The sequence below is a fragment of the Lampris incognitus genome, chromosome 2 (assembly GCF_029633865.1).
Source record: "Lampris incognitus isolate fLamInc1 chromosome 2, fLamInc1.hap2, whole genome shotgun sequence".
Classification (NCBI taxonomy): domain Eukaryota; kingdom Metazoa; phylum Chordata; class Actinopteri; order Lampriformes; family Lampridae; genus Lampris; species Lampris incognitus.
This window is the reverse complement of record NC_079212.1, coordinates 131,210,249-131,231,466: the sequence shown is the minus strand read 5'-3', so window position 1 is coordinate 131,231,466 and position 21,218 is coordinate 131,210,249. Positions and strand designations below refer to the sequence as shown.

At 46.6% G+C, this 21,218-nt stretch overlaps 1 protein-coding gene across 1 annotated transcript in view; it reads right to left on the bottom strand.

The window, feature by feature from the left end:
• LOC130132122 (arf-GAP with coiled-coil, ANK repeat and PH domain-containing protein 3-like) overlaps nt 1-21,218 on the bottom strand; it is a 125,365-nt gene that overhangs the window by 26,542 nt on the left and 77,605 nt on the right. The window contains exons 9-10 of the mRNA XM_056301741.1: nt 20,829-20,903; nt 18,847-18,858 (exon numbers count right to left, since the gene is read on the bottom strand). Coding sequence (XP_056157716.1) covers nt 18,847-18,858; nt 20,829-20,903 — 87 coding nt within the window. The remainder of the gene's footprint in view (nt 1-18,846; nt 18,859-20,828; nt 20,904-21,218) is intronic.

The window sequence follows — 21,218 nt, the reverse complement described above, 5'->3', positions numbered from 1 at the left end:
CAGAAGGGGGTTGACGCCTTAGCAGTCGAGGTTAGGAACCTCAACTACAAAGACTGGAAAATTCCGCAACCAGAGAGGGACGTTTTATCGTTCAACCCTAACACCAAGGTGGGGTCTCGCGATACTCCCAAACACCCTTCGCAGTGGGGCCAACAGGTGGATCGTTACGCGTGTGATGCATGGCACGCCAGTACACGCGCAGCTGGACTCGTCTCAACAGCTGGGATGATAACGGCGTACATGCGCAAGCTCTGCAGCCTATCAAACGTCGAGCAAAGCAAAGCCGCCATCGCTACAGCAGGTATCGACGGGGCCGAGTTCGGTGACGTAGTGGCCAGCGAAGCAGGTTGTGAGTACATCTTGGAAATGGAACGCATAGCTGACTCCCTGGGATCGCTGCTGTATTCCATCGCTCTAGAGTGCGGTTCTAGCGCAGCTGCCTCCACCCTTTCGCGCAGACGTCTCTGGCTAGAGACAGCCGGGGTAAAAGAGGAATTCTGCAAGGAGTGGATGGCCCACTCCTGCGCAGGGAACCAGGGCCTGTTTGGAACGACCCCGGACATTATCAGCAAATACAAGGCCGCCCAGGCCGAGCGCGAAACCTTGCACAAGGAGCTTCTCCCGATGATGAAGAACCCACCTACCCCTAAGCCCGCGGTGGGCACAGGGCAGGGGGACAAGCCTGCGCGCAAGCAGAAATGGAGAGAGACTTATCCAAAAAGAGGTGGTAAAGTGGGGCGCGGGCGTGGACAGGGCTCACGTCCAAACTCCCAGTCTTCCACAGATCCAGCGGCCAAGGCGGCCAAGCCGGACAGCACAGACACTTCCAAGAAGGGAGCTGCCAAGTGACGTGTTTCGGCAGGATGTTACAACCCACACCAACAGACTGATTCCAGAGCCGTCTCCGGCGATATAGACGCTTGTTCAGGGGACACAGCGTGCGCAGGGCTAAACACTGCGCCTTTTATTTTGGTTTCTGATGCACAGTCTACTTGTTCTATTCCAAAGGTTGTGAATGTGAATAAAAGTTTTTATGTTGGTGATGATGGTGATTGCGTTTTAAAAGGTTTGAAACGCAAGTCTGATTGTCTGTCTGAATCTTTAGGTAAAGATGATGATAACAATGTAATAACATCCCTGCTGGAAATATTGGATAATAATGACATGAGCGCAAATGAGCCCCTGGGAGGGGACTATGATGCGACAATGTTTAGTCTCTCTGATGGGTCAAATGGTAATTTGGAAAGGTTAAAAACGCCAATTCCCCCATCTGGGTCTCCTTTACAAGGACGAAGCCCCCCCATGGATGCAGGGCATGGCGGGCGGGGCTTCCCCAGACCCTTTACACGCAACTTACGTGCGCTACCTGAACAGCAAGGTACAGGAGGCAACGAGACCTCTGTCACACATGTTACACAGGTGAAAGGAATTGGTCCCGTCGGCTTCTGTTTTGGATCAGATAGCCCACGGACACCAAATCCTTTTCGAGAACGGTATTGTACCCCCGTACTTGGGAATAGTGCATACAGAACCGGGGTCGGTGGCCAAAGCACAAATCCTAGACAACGAACTCACAGAGTTACTCTCGAAAGGGGCAATCACGGTGGTTCCTCCCCTAGAAAGAGAAGACGGGTTTTACAGCCGTTACTTTCTGGTCCCGAAGAAGGATGGGGGCATGCGCCCAATCCTAGATTTGAAACCCTTCAACAAGTATGTAGAGAAGGTCAGTTTCAAAATGCTACGCACACCGGTTCTGCTGTCAATGGTGACACAGTCCGATTGGCTAACTTCGGTCGACCTAAAAGATGCTTTCTATCATTGTCCGATTGCGGAAAGACACAGAAAGTATCTTGGGTTCTGTTACCGGGGTCAGTGTTACCAGTACACATGCCTCCCGTTCGGATATCGCCTCTCTCCTCTGACATTCACAAGGTGTGTGAAAGCAGCGCTCGGAGTGTTGATGCGCAAAGGTATGCGCTTGGCATGGTTCCTAGACGACCTGTTGGTGTTGGCCCGGTCGCCGGAACAAGCAATACTCCATACTCAGGAGTTGATGGAATTCATGGAGTACATGGGTTTCACTATCAACATAAAGAAGAGCGCGCCATGGCCTTCGTGCCAGGCAACGTATCTGGGTCTGAGTTTGGATACGGTATCCATGCGCGCAACCCTTACGCAAGAGAGATGGCATTCCACCAGGACCACGTTAGCACATTTCGTCCCGGGGACATATGTCACTTATCGGATGATCAGGAGGCTGCTGGGCCTTCTGGCATCGGCTCACCAAGTTGTTCCTTTAGGTCTGTTGTTCATGAGGAGACTGCAATTGTGGTTCGCAGTTCACTTCTTGAAATACGGCAACGAACGCCGGTACAACAACCATCTTATCCTGGTCCCGCGCGTGGTAGCGCAGGACCTAGACCACTGGAACAGAGCCTGCGTGGACATGTCTGGGGTCCCTATGGGCCCCAGGGGACCCGAGGTAACGATTTATACGGATGCGTCCCTCTCGGGTTGGGGGGCCATCCTTGGCTACAAAACAGCGCGAGGAGTGTGGCCGTCTGGGGAGAAGGTCCACATCAACGCGCGCGAGACAGAGACGATTTGGCTGGCTATCCAGCATTTCGCTCAGGATCTCGTAGGCCGTCACATACTGATAATGACAGACAGCATGACGGCCAAGGCCTACATCAACCGCCAAGGCGGTATGAAGTCCAAGTGTTGCAGAGAGTTGGCCATGCAAATTTGGATTTGGGTCAACAGCAACGCGCTATCAATCAGGGCGCTTCATGTTCCTGGGAAGGACAACAAAGCAGCGGACATCCTCTCGAGAGGCGGCCCACATGCGGACAATTGGAGCCTCAACCCAGCCATAGTGGCTATGATCTGGGAGAGGTTCAGGGTAGCTCAAGTGGATCTGTTTGCATCGAAACTCAATTACAAGTGCCCTCGTTGGTACTTGATGCTCCCGTCCGACCTAGCGCCGTTGGGGGTCAACGCGCTTGGACTAGATCCATGGCCCGAGGAGATGCTTTACACATTCCCCCCGCGCAGGTGCCTCCTAGACCTGGTGGTCAAGTTCGAGCGCACAGGGGGTCGGTTAGTTCTCGTGGCCCCGTACGAACCGAGCACCCCGTGGTTTCCGCGAATAGTGCCCTGGATAGTAGGCGAGCGGTTCGACGTCCCGGAGTGGGCGGACGCGCTCACGCAAGCAGGAGGGCTGCTACGGGAGGGCCCCTGGATAGGAGGCTCCCGATTAGCGGCGTGGATGCTTACAAAGCCAGGTTCTTAGCTATGGGACTTAGTGCGCAAGTGATTCGTGTCATCTTAGCGGGGCGTAAAGACTCCACGTATTCCAGGTACCAGGGGTACTGGAATCGATTTGACCAATTTTGCGCTGAACGCGACATGGACCCTTTGTCAGTAGGGATTGGCCCTATACTGACTTTTGTGGAGGTCTGTAGGAGTGATAGACTATGGTCTTTCTCCTCGGTCAAATTCTGTGTATCGGCTCTCACGTTCTTCCGGGGGGAAGATCGAGGGTAGCACGGTTTTCACGCACCCGCTCATGACGCAGTACCTGTTGGGTGCTAAGAAGCTCTCAGCTAAGGAGCTTTCGAGAGCTGAAACTTGGGATGCTTCCCTTGTTCTGCGCGCACTAGAGAAAGATCCCTTTGAACCCATGTCTACGGCAGACATGCGTTATGTCTCGGCTAAGCTGGCTGTGCTCTTGGCACTTATCACCGCAGCGAGGGGTTGTGAGCTCACTGCACTCACCATCAAGGGGATGGTGTTTTCTGGTGATCTGATGGTCACGCTCTTTATAGACCCCAGCTTCGTGCCCAAAACTGTGTCTGTCCTGACGAGTAGGGCCCCGGTGGTGATACACGCGTTTCATCCGTCACCGGTGACTAGGGATGAGAAACGCTTGCACCTCTCGTGTCCTGTACGGGCTTTACGCATTTACATGCGGCGCACAGCAGATATTCGTAGGTCTGACAGGCTGCTGTTGACCTACAGAGTGAGGAAACCAGGTTATGCCCTTTCCACCCAGAGGCTAGCACACTGGCTGGTGGATGGTATTACGGAGGTGTATACCAAAGCGGGTAAAACGGCTCCTAAACTGAAGGCGCATTCTACCCGAGGGACTGCTACGTCGATAGCTGTGTTGTCAGGTATCGACTGGGAGGTCATCCGCCAGGCGGCGGTTTGGAGTGGTGAGACCACTTTCTTACGGCATTATTACCGGCACGTTAAGGTGCGGTCGGTTGCCGACGCTGTTCTGGAGCAGGCCTCTTAGGATGCTCTCATCAGAACGCGTACCCCTTCCCACCAGGGGTTTGAAGGGTTCATTGGATGGCTAGGGAACGGAGGCACGAATCCTGTCGTTGTTCAATGCAATAACCCTCTCAGCCATTTTGGAGTACATGAAATGTAACTTTGGGTTCGCGAAGCGAATCCTAGTTATATGAACAACGACAAAATGGCTGAGAATAGAGCCGTTCTCCTCCTACCCGGGCCACAGGTGTGGTGCTCATTTAGTTGGAGATGGTTCGACTTACAAAGAGGAATAGCGCTTCCGGTGGGCGTGCCAATACGGGGTCGGTGGGAGGACATATGACCACAGGGGGTCATATTGTCCGGGATTGGCACGGGGAATGCACCTCCATCGTTTTTCTTTTTTCCAGCGAGCTATTGTGGATGATGTCACAATGCAATAACCCTCTCAGCCATTTTGTCGTTGTTCATATAACTAGGGTTCGCTTCGCGAACCCAAAGTTCCTTTTTCTCAGACTGAGATAAGGGAGGAGGAAGTGGTTGTCTATGTTCCTGAGAATTCACACTTGCTGCATTTCTGAAAGAGTCACATTGAATTATTCCATGTAATCTGTTTTGAAAAAAAAATTCCCTGACCAAATGTGTAATGAAAAAACGAGTGATGTCATCATCTTAATAATAATAATAATGCATTTTATTTGTGGGTGCCTTTCAAAACACTCAAGGACACCTTACAGAACACAGTTTAAAACAAAAAAAGCACTGTATCAGACAGTGTAAAATCAAAACAAAGCAGGCAGGATGGACAATAAAAAGTTAACACAACAGATAAGTATAAAATCAACATCTGTATAAAACTCAGAGAAGCGTGGATCAGATCGAATATGCCAGTTTGAAAGGTAGGTTTTGAGATGGGATTTGAAGGTTGAAAGAGAGTCAATGTTGCAAATTTCTTGCGGGAGAGAGTTCCATACGTGGGGGGCAGAACGACTGAAGGCTCTAGTCCCCATGGTAGTCAAGCGGGCCGATGGTGTAGTGAGTTGGAGAGCAGAAGAGGATCTGAGAGTGCGGGAGGGCATACGGATATGAAGGAGTTCAGAAAGATAGGGAGGAGCTAGGTTATTAAGGGCCTTAAAGGTGAAAATCAGGCTCTTGAAGTAAATACAGTGTAAAACAGGGAGCCAATGGAGTTGCTGAAGAACAGGAGTGATATGATCTATGGAAGGAGTTCTGGTAATGATAAGGGCAGCTGAATTCTGGACCAGTTGAAGCTTATGAAGACACTTGAGGGGAAGACCAAAGAGGATAGAATTACAGTAGTCAATACGGGATGTAACCAGAGTGTGAGTGAGTATGGCTGTGCTTTTAAGTGTAAGTGATGGGTGAAGACGATTACTATTGCATTGGTAGGAAGTATGCAGACCGAGTAACATTGTTGATGTGGGCTTCAAAAGATAATGTGCTGTCCAGGATGACACCCAGACTCCTAACCTGAGGTGATGAGGGAACTATAGAATTGTCAATAGAAAGAAAAAAACTATCAGTTTTGGCCAAAGTAGATTTAGTGCCAACTAAAAGGACCTCAGTTTTATCACTATTAAGTTTGAGGAAATGGTATGAAAACCAGGATTTAATTTCTAGTAAGCAGTCTGAAAAGGATGTGGGCGGAAGAGTGGAGGTAGGTTTGGTGGATGGATAAAGCTGGGTGTCATCCACGTAGCAGCGAAATTGAATGCCAAATTTCCTGAAAATGTGGCCAAGAGGTAGTAGGTAAATAATAAATAGGAGCAGTCCCAATACAGAGCCCTGGGGAACACCAGTAGTAACAGGAAAGGACTGAGATCTCAAATGTTTAAGTTGGACAAACTGAGTGCGGCTAGAGAGATATGATCTAAACCAGTCAAGGGGGGTGCCAGTTATTTCACTTGAAGCTAATCTTTCTAGGAGGATGTTGTGTGAGATGGTATCAAAGGCTGCACTCAGATCAAGGAGGACAAGAATGGTTAAGAGCCTAGAGTCAGCTGCCATCAACAGCCCAATAATGATTTTCACCAATGCTGTCTCCGTACTGTGCATGGAGTGAAAACCAGATTGGAATTGTTCAAACAGATCGTTGCTAATCAAGTGAGCGTGTACATGAGATGCGACTGTTCTTTCAAGTGTTTTAGAAAGAAATGGTAAATTTGAGATTGGGCAAAAATTATTCAAATTGTTGGGGTCTGCACCAGGTTTCTTGAGTATTGGAGTTATTGCAGCTGTTTTGAGAGATGAGGGAACAAGACCAGAGGTAAGGGAGGAATGTATGATATCAGTTATTAAAGAGGATAGAGAAGGTAGACAGGCTTTTACTAAATGATACATTCAGTATCCTTTGACTTTGTTGCAACATTCAAGGCTTTTCTCAAGTCATCCAGTGCCCCCACAGAGCTTGATTCAACAGATAAACAGACACCCCCCTTGACATTTTTAAAGGCATAAAGGGATAAACTCTGCTTATGCAAAAATGGGGAAAAATGCAACGAGGAGTGATGCTTGCTAGCACTGAACTTTTTTGTTGGGATCTTCCCCCTTTTTTCTTCCCCAGTTGTAGCCAGCCAATTACTCCACTCTTCCGAGCCATCCCGGTCACAGCTCCACCCTGTCTGCCAATCCAGGGAGGGTTTCAGTCTACCACATGCTTCCTCCGATACATGTGGAGTCGCCAGCCGCTTCTTTTCACCTGACAGTGAGGAGTTTCGTTCGCCAGGGGAACGTAGCACATGGGAGGATCATGCTATTCCCCCTAGTTCCCCCTTCCCCCCAAACAGGCACCCGATCGACCAGAGGAGGCGCTAGTGCAGCGACCGGGACACATACTCACATCTGGTTTCCCACCCGCAGAAACGGCCAATTGTGTCTGTAGGGATGCCCGACCAAGCAGAAGGTAACACGGGGATTCAAACTGGCGATCCCCGCGTTGGTAGGCAACGGAATAGACGGCTACGCTACCCGGATGCCCCAGCGCTGAATAACCTCATGTGACCCTGATTTAAAAGCTACTTTGATGACAAATGAGCAGCCAGCAAGGTTACATGAATAGCACTTTACTGGTTCTTTTTATATTTGCCATCCGTACAACTGCATCATGAATTCCAACCCATGTGGAGAAAGAGCAGAAATGTGTTACGTGTGACTGGGGACAACTGAATGATGACAATAAGTAAAACAATTCCTAGAATATCCACAATACCATTGTTAAATTTACCTGTATCTTTTTTTGGTATGGGAACACTAGAGCAGTGTTGAGGAACCATTCAGGGACATCCTACCATTCTCCTCTGTCTACTGAGGCATTCACAAGTCTGGCAGGTGACCAGACGTGTGCCCTCTAGAGAACAAAAACCCACACAAAGAAACTGGTCCCCTACTGAAAAACACTATACAACACCCCACCTTAATTTGCACAAGCACACACACAATACAACCAATGAAGGTGTACTCACTCACTCGCCGTCACACACACCAACAAACAACAACAACAACATCAGGTGAGAACTCAAAATACACTTCACATGTCTTGACAACTAATCAAAGAGGTAAAAGCGCATTGGCAAATAATCTGTGTTACATCAGTCGAGGCAAACTGATGCAAGTTACTTCTTTATGTTCTGAGTCATGCACTACACAAGCCTCCACTTAATAGACACTTGGTGCCTGATGTCAGACTGAGGCAACGCAAGAATCCACAAAATAAATGTCCTTACCAGTGCATAGTCCAACCAACCAAATATCTTAATTTTTAAATAAGTAGAATCCAGCAGCATTTTGACATGAAAACGCCTCCAGTGTCTTGATTATAAATAAAAAAACATGCCCGTTTCTTAAAAAATAAGAAAAAAAACCCTTCGTTTGAACTGTCAGTATAAGAACACGGTCTTCTAAAAGTGTGAACTTCTGTCCGGAATTGAATTTGAATCGCGGGATGAGACGGGATGAGTGAGACGAGCAGCATCACGCGTGGACAGCCTATAGATGAGTGTGAGTGTGTGTGTGTGTTTGTGTGTGTGTGTGGGGGGCTCCATCCACACGCTTGGAAGCCCCAGCTTTCCATCTGTCTTTGGGCCCGCAAGCTATTCCTGTTTAACCAAGCTTACATTATTGCTCCCCTAGCACACAACTCATAGCCACCCCTCCTCCCCTCCCCCCCACCTTAAATCAACCAGGAGCCTGGAAGAATGCAGCCTACAAGTGTCCAAGTGGGATCCTATAGATGTCACGATCTCATTTTGGTTGGACTTGTACCTTTACGAGATGCCACGATCCAGTTTTAATGCAGGTAAAGAAAAAGACGGGGTTGCGCATACCAGCTGAGAAAGTCCCAAGTTACAGCGCGCTAAACAGAGCCCTGCTCAGCTAGCTCATGCCTTAACAGTGGAGGAGGAGAGGAAAGGATGTGAAATGTGAAGGAACAATCCCCACGGGAGCCATAATGAAGTCCTGGACACATGAAAGACTGGCGAGAGAGAATAGCGAGGCGAGCGAGAGCAGCAGATGTGTGCTATGGAACAAGTGGAAGAGAGAAAAGAGAGAGGAAAGAAGAGCAAGGGGGACAGTTGAAAGCAACGGGAGGTTTTCCCAAAATGGGAGACGGTAAAAGCGACGAAGGACGGACAAGGCACAAAAAGGGAGGAATAAAGTGACAGATCTGGGGAGGGTCTAGCTGACCAAATGAATCATCTTTGTGGATTTGGAAGAGCAAAAAACATTTCTTGCAGATCACATCTTTATTTTGATTTCACATGCATGATAACGGCATGGCGGAAAACATGACACTGCCAGTAAAAAATGAGCTCAACACACAAAAAGGCCACCCGCATCCACCCCCCCCGAAACCAAAATACAGCGGAAAAATCAAGTGGCTCTCGGTGTCCTTTTCTACCTGTCTCATATCTCTCCATCACCCTTTCTATATTCTCCTCCAGCAGACCTACCTTAGGTTGCATGACCCAGGTTTTAGGTAGCACTGAACAGTTAACCAAATTCAAACAGACATCGCAATATAATAGAACGCAATTTTCAAATCGCAAAGGCTGCGATTTAAAAAAGTTTTTTTTTTATGTTACACAATCTAACCAATCAGAAGGTCGGAAACACCTGACCATGTGCGGTTCATGTACACACATGCTACCCTACGCTCATGTGACATGCGAGTGAGAGCAGTAAATGAAGAAAACAACTTGCCATGCTACGCTTCGATTCGAGCGTTAACGTTATTATCTCATGAACCTCGGTGGAGCCGAACACTGAAGAGATGACTTTTGTGTCAAAGAGGAGCAGTACGTTAGTGGTCTGGACCCGTTTTGGATTTAGGAAAGAAGATGCTGCACAGAGTCAGGTATTGTGCAGAACGTGGCTTGTTACCATAGCTACAACATGGGGCAACACTACAAACCTGTTCCAACATTTAAGAAAGCATCACAAAGCCATGTATGACAATTGCATGGCTACAAACCCAACCACCAGTGATCCAGGTAGGCTGAATGCCACCCGGCAGGGATCACTGACCGAAATGTTTGCGAGTATACCTCCATATGAATGAGACTCAAAACGGCACCGTGAAATTACTCAGATGATAGCAGCGTTCTTTGGGAAATATATGAGGCCCCTCAACACAGTGACCAAGGCCGAGTTGACAGCTTTGGTAAAGACATTGGATAAATGGTACAGCATGCTGGTACAGCATGCCCTCCCGCACATATTTTAGCGAGGTTGCCATACCGGAGCTATATAAAACATGCAGGCAGAGTCACAGTGGAGCTAAAAACAATGGAGCTTTTTGCTATTACCACAGACATGTGGTCAAGCCGTAATGTGGAATCCTATCAGAGTCTGGCCATGCATTTGCATTTCATCAATGAAGAATTTGACCTCAAAGCTCGCTGTCTTCAGACTGCTTCCTTCCCGGATGACCATGCTGGGGAGAACATTGCAGTCACCCTAAGAGAAAGGCTAGCCAGCTGGGACCTCGATGAAGAAAACCATGTCTTCCTAACGATGGACAATGCATTGAACATGGTGAAGGCAGCGCAGCTTAAGGAGTGGACCAGGCTCCGGTGTTTCAGCCACTGATTACATCCTACCATTGGTGTGTGTGTGTGTGTGTGTGTGCTTGTGATAGCTTAGTAACACATGACTTAAATTGCATGAAGTACCCCAATTTAATTGTTTTTTTTTTCTCATTTGTTTCAGAAAATGCAATGAAAATGACAGTGTCAAGAGACACAGGACTGTGCAAGAAGCTGGTGGGGAACTTCTCCCACAATTGGAAGAAGAAGGCAACAATGACTGAGACACAGAGGGAGCTCAATCTGAGCACACCCTCATAACTGAGTGCCCAGCAATATGGGGATCCAAAGAAATAATTGCAAGAGTGCTGGAACAGACCAAGGCCATATCCCAGGTATTGTAAGGCAACTGAAATGCATGCCCCCTCTTCCAAACCTGACAGGATGTTATTGATGTGTTAGAGGAGTATGTCAGCATCTCCTACCTCAAGCCAGGTCTCCATCTTCCGGCTACATCAGTCCTGGCTGAAGGATGATGAGGACACTGACCTGTCTAGGTTGATTAAAACCAAGGTCTTGGCATACCTCAATGACAAATATAGCAACCCTGACACCCAGGAGCTATAGGACGTCGCATCATTTCTGGACCCAAGGTTCAGAACACAGTACATCAGCACAGACCACATCTGTGCCATTAAGACCCGACTGAAGACTGAAATGGAAAAGCCAGCAAAACATGTATATATAATCAAGTGAAGATAAAGTCTAATAATAATAACAATGTTTTTGAATATGATACTGACAATGTTATCCTCACACACACACAAATAAAATCTAGAATCATACAAACAAAAACAGCTCTGATCGCTTCAGTATTGAGAAGCTTACTACTTTGTTGAACCCTCTCATTGGGCTTCAACACAGTCCAATGGGAGAATAGTTCAAGCCTTCATAAATGGGACGCTCACAGTATAGTCAGACATGTCTTGGTGTGTGCCATTAAAAGATAGTCAGAAACCACCTTATCAAGATAAAAATTACTTAATTTTGCACTTTGAAATTGCGTTTTCCTTGTTACATCAGTGGTGGTCTCTACAAGTATGTGGCTGTAGCTAACACCATGGGGCTTCCTGCTCTCACGAGTGTAGAGCTTTACAGATGGCTGAGATGTACTGCGTCAACTACAATAAGTAGTTTAATTTCAGTAATTCAGTTCTGAACAATTTAAGTTGGACCATATCATGAGCTTCAAAAAAAGCAGATATGTCATAGTTTTGAAGGCTTCAATGATTGCCCCATTGGACTGTACTGAAGCTCAGCAAGAGATAAGATCTGGGACCAAAAAATGGAACCTATCCTGTGAAAATGTGGTAGTAATGTAAAAATATTCTGACAATCGAGCCACAGCTACAATCCCCCATTCTTTTACGCCTTCTCTTTTTTTCTGTGTCACTTGCGCTCACATTAATCCTTCCATTGTGTGCTATAATGCCATGTGTTGACTTTGCTGGGTGCTGTCCAGGGACAGAAGAGGTTGAATTTGGCATCAGTCAGGGCCTTAATAACTACTTTACCTCCTTGAAACTCCCTTTGATTGTGTTGACGTGGTGCCAAAGCTGCCTGATGACAGCCATGGACTCATAAAACAATGCAACCTGTCCTTAAGGATGACCCACTATGGCTTTGGTGTACTTGTTTAACTGGAATAAAGGCACATTTTCCAAACTTACTGTTGGGCTGTATTTCAGACACAACAACTATAAAAAAAAATTTTGTTCAGCTGTTTTTGATTGGTATTATTTGCAAACAGGGAGCTAAAGTGCATTTTAAATTGTTTTAGGATCTAAAAATTATCCAGAGATCAGGCCTTCAATTTCAATATCCCTGCTCGTGAAAGTGGCAAATCCCTACACGGACATGATCCTAATTCTGATCCTCCAACCCAGCCTTGATAAATCCCCTGTTCCCTAACGATGAGCTTTGTCAGCATATGGTGGTGTCAGGAACAGACCTGCTTAGGCCGGAGAGAGAAAATCATTAGTTTCACATGAGCTAAAGACACACTGGCCGCGTGACGCCAAACACTAGTGTGATGCCAAACACTAGCGTGATGCCATCAACACTGCAAAGACAGATTGATACTCAGCCAGAAAATGAGTAAAACTCTGAGGATGAATGTAAAATGTGAGACAAACAATACGATACAGTAGGAATGGAAGAAGGTGACAGGTCACATTGTTTCTCAGCAAGATTCAGGACCAGCTATTGAATAACAAAAAAGATGAGAATTAATATGGATTTTATAGATTAGACAGATATTCTCAAGAAAACTGGAGAAAAGAATACAAAGGAACCAAAGTCAGACCTTTGATCTCTATAAACCAATCAAGTTACATTTTCCAGATGCAACAGCCATCTCCTGAGAATCATTAACTCAAACTGGTTTGTTCACACTGTGTCTTTTCTTGCGAATGGCATCTTCAATGTAGCACGCAGGATAACAGCAGGACCAGAAAATCGACATGATTTAGAGGGGTGGGGGTGGTGTGTGAGTGGGTGGGGGGGGGCTGTGTGCGTAGGTGTTTACGAGAGAGAAAGGAGCTGGTCATGCTGGTCTTTGTGTATGCAGTATGTGCTGATTAGAGACTGAGAAAAAGAAACAAAAACAGAGAGCAACAGAAGAAAGAAGGAGAGGGAGAGAGATAGTTAGAAGGAGAAGGCTACAATTATTCATATGAGCACATCGTTGAATAAGATGGAGGCCCAATAGAAATATGTTTGTGCGTTTTTCCTTCTCTGTGAACAAAGCACATTTGAATCAGAACACTGGGTGAATTCCCTCAGCAAAGCTACATGATGCCAGGTTGAGGCAAGCCACTAATTGTGCAAAGTCAGAAGATAGGTGCTTTGTGAACAACAGCTTTTTGGCAAAATAAATGCTTGGCAAATTACTGTGGTAATTGCAGCAATGATTCCCACACATAACTTGGCGAGAAAAATGTACAAACAAATCTAAAGTTGACATGAGAGACAGCAGAGGGATGCTAGTTAGAGGGTGCAACTCTAATGAGATAAATAAATGCTAATAGTAATGGAAGTATGAAATAGCTCCTACACACAGATGGATGCGCACATACACATACCAATACCTGATTTTCTACATAAACACAAACACATGAAAACACAAAAAACACAAACACATAAAAATATACGTCCCCCCAAACACGCGTGCACGCACACGCACGCACGCACGCACGCACGCACGCACGCACACACACACACACACACACACACACACACACACACACACACACACGCCATCTGCACTAGAGCTCTATACAGCCTATTGATTGCTGTGACAGCAGCCAGCATGTGATGACCATAAAGCTATTCCCTACAGATCACTCAGTCAATCAATCTTCTCTACGATACAACATTTTGTCTCTTTTGCCCTACCCTCCACACACACACACACTTGCTTGCTTGCTTGCTGGTTGTCCATCGTGCCCGATGATGACCATCTTCTTCTATTTGTGGGTCCTTTGGTGGCTGAATAGTCCGATCCTGGATGCACAGTTGCGGTTGCAGACCGGGCATGTAAAAGTGGTGTTGGAGGGGGTAGTGGTAGCTTTGCGAGCATGCCTCTTTGCACGCTTTGCTACACGGTGTTGTGTGCGCTGGTTTTCCATGTACTTCACTCCCTCTGAGATGTGAGAGCGCCAGGTTGTGCGGCAGAAAGCAAGTTCCTCCAAAGAAGAGGGGTTGATCTGACATCTTTTTAGTGTGGTCTTCATTTGGTCTTTGAACCGCTTCTTCTGCCCACCAGCAGTGCGTTGACCAAGGCGTAGTTGGCCGTAAAGGACTTTTCGTGGGAGTCGTTCGCTGGGCATGCGAATAACATGCCCAAGCCACCTGAGTTGATGGTGTTTTAGGGTAGACTCCACGCTGCAGCTGCCTGCCCGCTCCAACACCTCTGTGTGTGGCACTCCGTCCTCCCAAGTAATGCCAAGGATCCTCTGGAGACATTTTACATGGAAGGCCTCCAGGCTTCTGAGATGGTGGCTGTAGATGGTCCATGCCTCACATCCATAGAGTAGTGTGGGGATGCACACTGCTTTGTAAACAAGCACTTTAGTGTGGAGATTGAGGTTGCTGTTTTGGAAAACCCTTCTCCTTAGACGGCCAAAAGATGTTGAGGCTTGTTTGAGGCGGTGCTGAATCTCATCGTCTATTTTGCAGGTGTCGGATAGCATACTTCCCAGATATTTGAAGGCAGGAACAGTGGCCAGTTGTTGCCCTTCTGCTGTGAAGGTTGTTGGGTGGTTTGGGAGGCCGGCAGTCAACTGACAGATTACCTCTGTCTTTTGGGTGTTAATAACCAGTCCCATTCTCCTATATGCAGTTACAACTGCCAACAGAGTGTTTTGTAGAGCTTCTGGTGTGTGAGCTACCAGGGCACAATCGTCGGCATACTGTAGCTCAATAATGGTCTCAGAGGTCAACTTGGTGGTTGCCTGAAACCTCCTGATGTTAAATAGGTTACCATCACGCCTGAAGTCAATGGTGACTCCAGCCTGCTTCTCCAGCCTCCTTCGTAGCAGTGTTGTAACAGAGACTAAGAAGATATTGAACAGGACTGGGGCTAGCACACAGCCTTGTCTGACTCCAGTCTGCACACCAAAGGGCTCAGAACTGCGGTTCCCCACTACCATTCGGGCCATCATTCCTGAGTGAAACTGTCCAAGAATGGTAAGAAACTTGGGTGGACATCCAAATTTCTTCAGGACTTGCCACAGCAGGGCCCGGTTAACTGTATCAAATGCCTTTGAGAGGTCAATGAATGCTATGTATAAATCCTTGTGCTGTTCTCTGCATTTCTCCTGGAGCTGGCGTGTCACAAAGATCATGTCAATGGTCCCTCTATCCTTTCGGAAGCCGCATTGTGACTCTGGTATGACCTGTTCGGCTATTGCGAGTGTTAGTCTGCGGAGCATGATCTTGGCTAGGACCTTTCCTGCAATGGCCAGCAGTGAAATACCTCTACTGTTGGAGCAGATGGATTTGTCGCCTTTGTTTTTATAAATGGCCACAATGTTGGCATCTTTCCACTGTTGGGGGACACACTCGCGACGCCACACCTCAAGGATATAGAGATACAGTGTCCTCGTACAGAGGTAGCCTCCTTCCTTGAGGATTTCAGCTGGAATATTATCAGGTCCAGGGGTTTTGTTGTTTTTTAGGGTCTTGACTGCATGTAGGATTTCTTTAAAAGATGGTGGGAGGTCTAGGTCTTGCAAGGTAGGCTGTTGAGGGAGTTCTGCCAGTACAGTTGAGTCCACTGGGGTGGGCTGGTTGAGCAGGGTGTTAAAATGCTCGGCCCACCGCTCCACTAACAGGGCCTGAACCTTGATGAGAGTTGTTCCATCAGCAGACCTAACGGGTGTCAGGGAGCAGTTTCTGGGGCCATAGATGGCCTTAACTGCATCATAGAAACCATGCATGTCGTTCCTGTCTGCATGAGCCTGGATTTCGTTGGCTTTCAAAATCCACCACTCATTTTGCAGTTTCCGCAGAGTTGCTTGGGCCACAGAGCGGAGGTCTTGCCATTTTTTCTTGAGAGGTTGGGATAGTGGGTTGCTGAGGGCAGCTCTGTGTGCCTTATGCATGTTGTCCAGGAGGGTGGAGATCGTTCTGGCATTGTCATCAAACCAGTCCTGGTGTTTCTTGGTTTTGAAGCCAATGGATTGGGCTGCATTGTCAAAGAGGGTGGTGCTCAGAGAGGTCCACTTTTCATCCATCCCAGACTCTGAGTTGATCAGCTGTTCAATGTCAACTAAGTTGTCAGCTAGAGAACGACGGAAGGTGTTTCGGGTGTCGCTGTTGGATAGTCTGGCGCAGTGGAGTGGTTTCTTTTTTGGCCCAGATTGGCGTCTCAAGGGTCGGACATGTACTCTGACTTTTGTCAGGATCATACGGTGGTCTGTCCAGCAGTCTGCTCCTCGCATAGCTCTTGTAAGGAGCACGTCTTTAAGATCAACCCGCCTCACGATAGCATAATCAAGCAGGTGCCAGTGTTTGGATCTGGGATGCATCCAGGATGCCTTGTATTTATTCTTTTGTTGGAAAATGGTGTTTGTGATGGTGAGGTCATGTTCCGAGCACAGACTAAGAAGTCTTATGCCATTGGGGTTGACTTTTCCAATGCCGTGGGCGCCAATCACTCCATTCCAATTTTGCATATTCTTCCCAACTCGGGCATTAAAATCACCAAGCAAAATGACTTTGTCGCTCCTTGGGATGTTGATGAGTACATCATCGAGTGCCTGGTAGAAGCGATCTTTCTCTTCATCTTGAGATGGTAAAGTTGGAGCATAGGCACTTATCAAGGTGATGTATCGACATTTTGCAAGGGGTATACGGAGAGTCATAAGCCGCTCATTAATGCCCACTGGTGTTTCTTCGAGTTTGGGTAAGAGACTGTTCTTAATTGCAAAACCAACTCCATGGATGTGTTGACCTCCTAGGGGGTATCCTTTCCAAAAGAAGGTATAGCCCTCTCCTACTTCATTGAGCGAGCCCTCTTCAAGGAGCCTGGTCTCACTGAGTGCCGCCACATCCACACAATAGCGCCTCAGCTCGCTAGCAATAAGTGCTGTTCTGCGTTGAGGTCTGTCCGTACCATGGCTGACGTCCAGGAGTGTTCTTATGTTCCATGCTGCAAATCTTAGTGGTATAATGTTTCTTTTTCGACCGCATAGTGGAATGGCCCGGCAGGTGCGGTTTCCTGCCCAGGCGCAGTGTTGAGTGGGCAATTTTTGGGCCACCTTTTCTAGGCCGTTCCCTGAAAGGGGTGAGCAGTGCGGTCCCTAAATAGGGCTGCTCAGACGCACAGGGGTCTGCCGGAAACAGCTGCCACTCAATCCCAGCTGCTAACGACCGTTGCCCTGTGCCGCTGGCGTGCAGAGTTCCAACTAAGAGCTCCCAGCTCATTCAGACCTGCTCCCGTCATTGGATACTCCATCGCCGCCAGACTTTGTGAGGTCGGGGACTCAGATAGCAGAAGATACCTGCGCAGAGATGGTTTTTAAAGTGGCATGGGGGGTGCGCTTCTCCCAACGCCACATGACTTGATTGTAGAGGAGATGGTTCCGATGGCAAGGGGGATCCCTAGACGACCGGCACCTCCACACAACTGCAGGGGGCTGCCGGAAATCCAGTTTTTCGGGAACCGCCTCGAAGCGTGCCGCCACAGCTTGCTTTTCTGTTGGGGTAAGCTCCCTTAGCCTTATGTCTTCCAGACTCACCCACAAGGCAGCGGGGCAGTGGTTGATAGGTGCCAGGGCATGTCCACCAGGGTGGGCCTGCACACCATATCTCTGGGGCCCACTGCTGCTCCGAGATCCCCTGCCAAGTTAGCCTGGGGCCGCAAGACCCCAGTTACCATGTGTGGCCACGGGGAGGCCTGGCAGGAGTCTTGGTGAAGGAGAGGCTATGTACTGGCAAGGGAAGGCTTACACACACACACACACACACACATACATCTGCTGGTTGTTTTACAAGGTGTAGGGTAAGGGAGGTAAAAATACCCCATCATAGAAGAGGCTCAACCATTATATATGGTTGAGCCTCTTCTATATGTATATATATATATATATATATTTACACACACACACACACACACACACACACACACACACGCATATGTATATATATATATTTATTTTTTTTTGCTCAAGGATATTAAGGAAGTTGGAAATTGTTTAATTGTGATTTAAGGAATTGATCTACATCTCAATTAACTATCTTACACTGCAGCACCGTGGAAGACAAATGTCCTTACTGGGGATATTTTTACCAGCCACCTGTTATTCATCTTGTGTTAAAGCCCTGACCTTATTATCATGTGTGCAGCCAATGCCTGATAGTTTGAGGTTTGTGTAAATATTGCAGAGACCACTGGAGAGAGAGTGTGTGTGTGTGTGTGTGTGTGTGTGTGTGTGTGTGTGTGTGTGTGTGTGTGAGAGAGAGAGAGAGAGAGAGAGAGAGCAAGAGAGGGTGTGTTTTTGGCATCAGACAATTCTTGTCATTACTTCTCTAGTGTTGTTGTACAGCACTTGCTTATAACAAGGTATGGTATAATGTCGTTGCTGTAACTTCGTATCTCGGATGTGATGCTGGTGTTGCAGCGGTGTGAACTATTGATGGGTATAATGCATTTGTTAGTCCATAGCCCACCCATCCAATATCACCCCCAGCCGTCACTGATCTATGTCACACATAAAAAAAATTAAATCCAGAGATCCGAATAATTAGATTAAAAAAAAAAAACGACTATTGATGTGACGGCATGGCAATTGAAAGAAAAAAAAAGGCGGGCCAGTTGCCTAGACAGATGCTTTGCACTGTGGAACAAGACATGACATTGAATCAGCAGCCTGGTGTTGCTCCACTTATGATCCCTTTCAGGCAGAAACTTAAGGATTTAAAGATGTACAATAGAAACAACAAGAAACGAGCCACTCACCTGCATAAGAGTCTGTAGGATGGCAGAGTGGAGCATGTTGAGTGGAGAGAGACAGACAGACAGACAGATGTAAAGATAAAGGGAGGACATAAAGAAGTAGGTAACAGTTATTCACATAAGCATATCATTGAATAAACATCATTACAACAGTAAGTTGCTTATTTTCATCATATGGAATATCAAATACAGAAGGATCAACATCAGCTCACAAGTTTAGCTTCTGATAAAACTCATGGGGTTCGTACCAAACCTGTTGTCTTAAATGGTCAGACCATGGTCAAAGGCTGCCAGGTCAAGCCTAAGATGTTAAATATTTGATTGACAGCATATTGAAAGAATGACAGGGCAACAACACAAGAAGAAGCAGCCCTGCAGGGACATGGTCCTGCCAGAGGGGGTGCAGCCTGGTTTGAAACCAATTCTGATGGCGTTTACACACGTGCACTCACAAACACACAACAGCTCGATGGTAAGCCATGCTCATTGTCTCACCCACACTATACCCACGTTTTCGTTTGACATGTAATGTTGGTTTTATAAAACTGGGCCACCCTTAAAATAACAATACCAAAGAAGTCATAGAGGGAGTGGCTGCCCTATTTTTTACATCTCAATTTGATAAGGGAGGAATCAGAGGGCACACAAACACAAACCAAATCTAATCAAAGTTGCAGCCTTTCTTTCTGCCTCACCGAATTTGCAAAACAAATGAACCAGGAGATCTAGTTCCTAAACAAACATCACAAAAATAATTCACAGTAGACACAGCTGCCATGGCAGTCTTTAACATCTCTATTCTTAAAGTTATTTGATGCTAAAATAAGATGTTTTTTCCTTAAAAAGATACATGTCCAACTGCAAACTGACAGACAGACAGACAGGCACTTTACAGTTAATTTTAATGCCTTCTGAATTACCTGACATGCTAAGAGGGGCAACGATATTTCAGAAAGTAGCATATGACGGGCCAAAAATACATTGCTATTACAGTAGCTTCACAGCTGGAATAGAAACCTGCAAAAAAGACGTAAAGCCAAGTTTGGCTATCGACAGGCTGAGTTGGGTTTTGAGGTTTTAAAAATACGAAGAGAACATTTAACTGGGCAATATGGGAACATCGCTGTGAATGGTGGAGATGAATATTCTCTTTCTTGAGTATTTGCACATGTGTTTGTTGCTTTTTTTTGCGCAATAAATTAGTTCAAAATGGGGGGGGGGGGTTTTGCCCAGGATTTGGGGGAAAATGTAAAATTCCAATGACAGAGAACTTAAGTATATGTTGAAGTACTCAGCCCGCGTACTTAGATGGACACCGCTTAACAACTCACAGCACGTTTTTTACATTTTATGATGCATTTAGACATTAGAAAATTAGGAGAAAAATCGCTCTGGTTTCACCTCCCTTGCAGGCCCTTAAACTAATTCTTACCCCAGACTATTCAATACATACAAATGGGAGTTTATGGCAGAAGATGCAGTTTGGGGCACCTATAGCCTAACTTCCCTGGATACATAGAAGGTAAAAATAATAACAACAGGAAAAGAAAAAGAACAGTGGCCCACACCATGAAATACCTGTGTCACTTATGAATAGCTTTTGTTTGTGAAAGTGAAAGGTTTTAAGGGAAAGATGAACCCCCTCTTTCAGTTCCTATCATTTCTGGCCACTATTTTTTATCAACTTTTAGTCAAATTAGACATTCTCAATGTGCTGATGATTTTATGATCCTGGAATTATTGGAATTCGATATTTTACATAGAAAAATGCCAAATAAATGTATCTTAAACTGATTTCAAGGTGCCATGATGTGTAAAGTAAGTCAGGGGGCAAATACTTTTTTATAGCCCCTGTGTGTTAAGAGAAGTATTAGAAAATAACAGGCGAGGAAGGCAAAACGAACAGGCGAAAAACAGAAATGACTGTTGGAGAATCAGAAAAGGGAGAAAAAAACTGAGGCTGGAGAGAAGTGTTGTTTTCTCACCCTCTGCTGGACGAGAGCGTGTTTGTGCTCCATCTCCCTCTTCTCCACGGCTGAGTCAATCACCAGCTGGTCCAGCTGCATGGAGCACCAGAACAGCCATAAGTCAGCCAGTCAGTCAGTGAGACAGTCAGTTAGCAAAATTAAAACAAAACTGTCAGTGGGGTAAAAGAAAGAGATACGCACGCACAGATGCTCACCAAAACGCACACACACACACACACACACACACACACACACACACACACACACACACACACACACACACACACAGACTACAGCGGCATAGCGGAGGGGTCTGTAAGGTTGCACTGTGGGGGGGCATCTGGGGGGGCCCCTAACGTTGGATAAAAAGAAAAAAATCTATTTTTTTAAAATAAAAAAGTCAGGAAG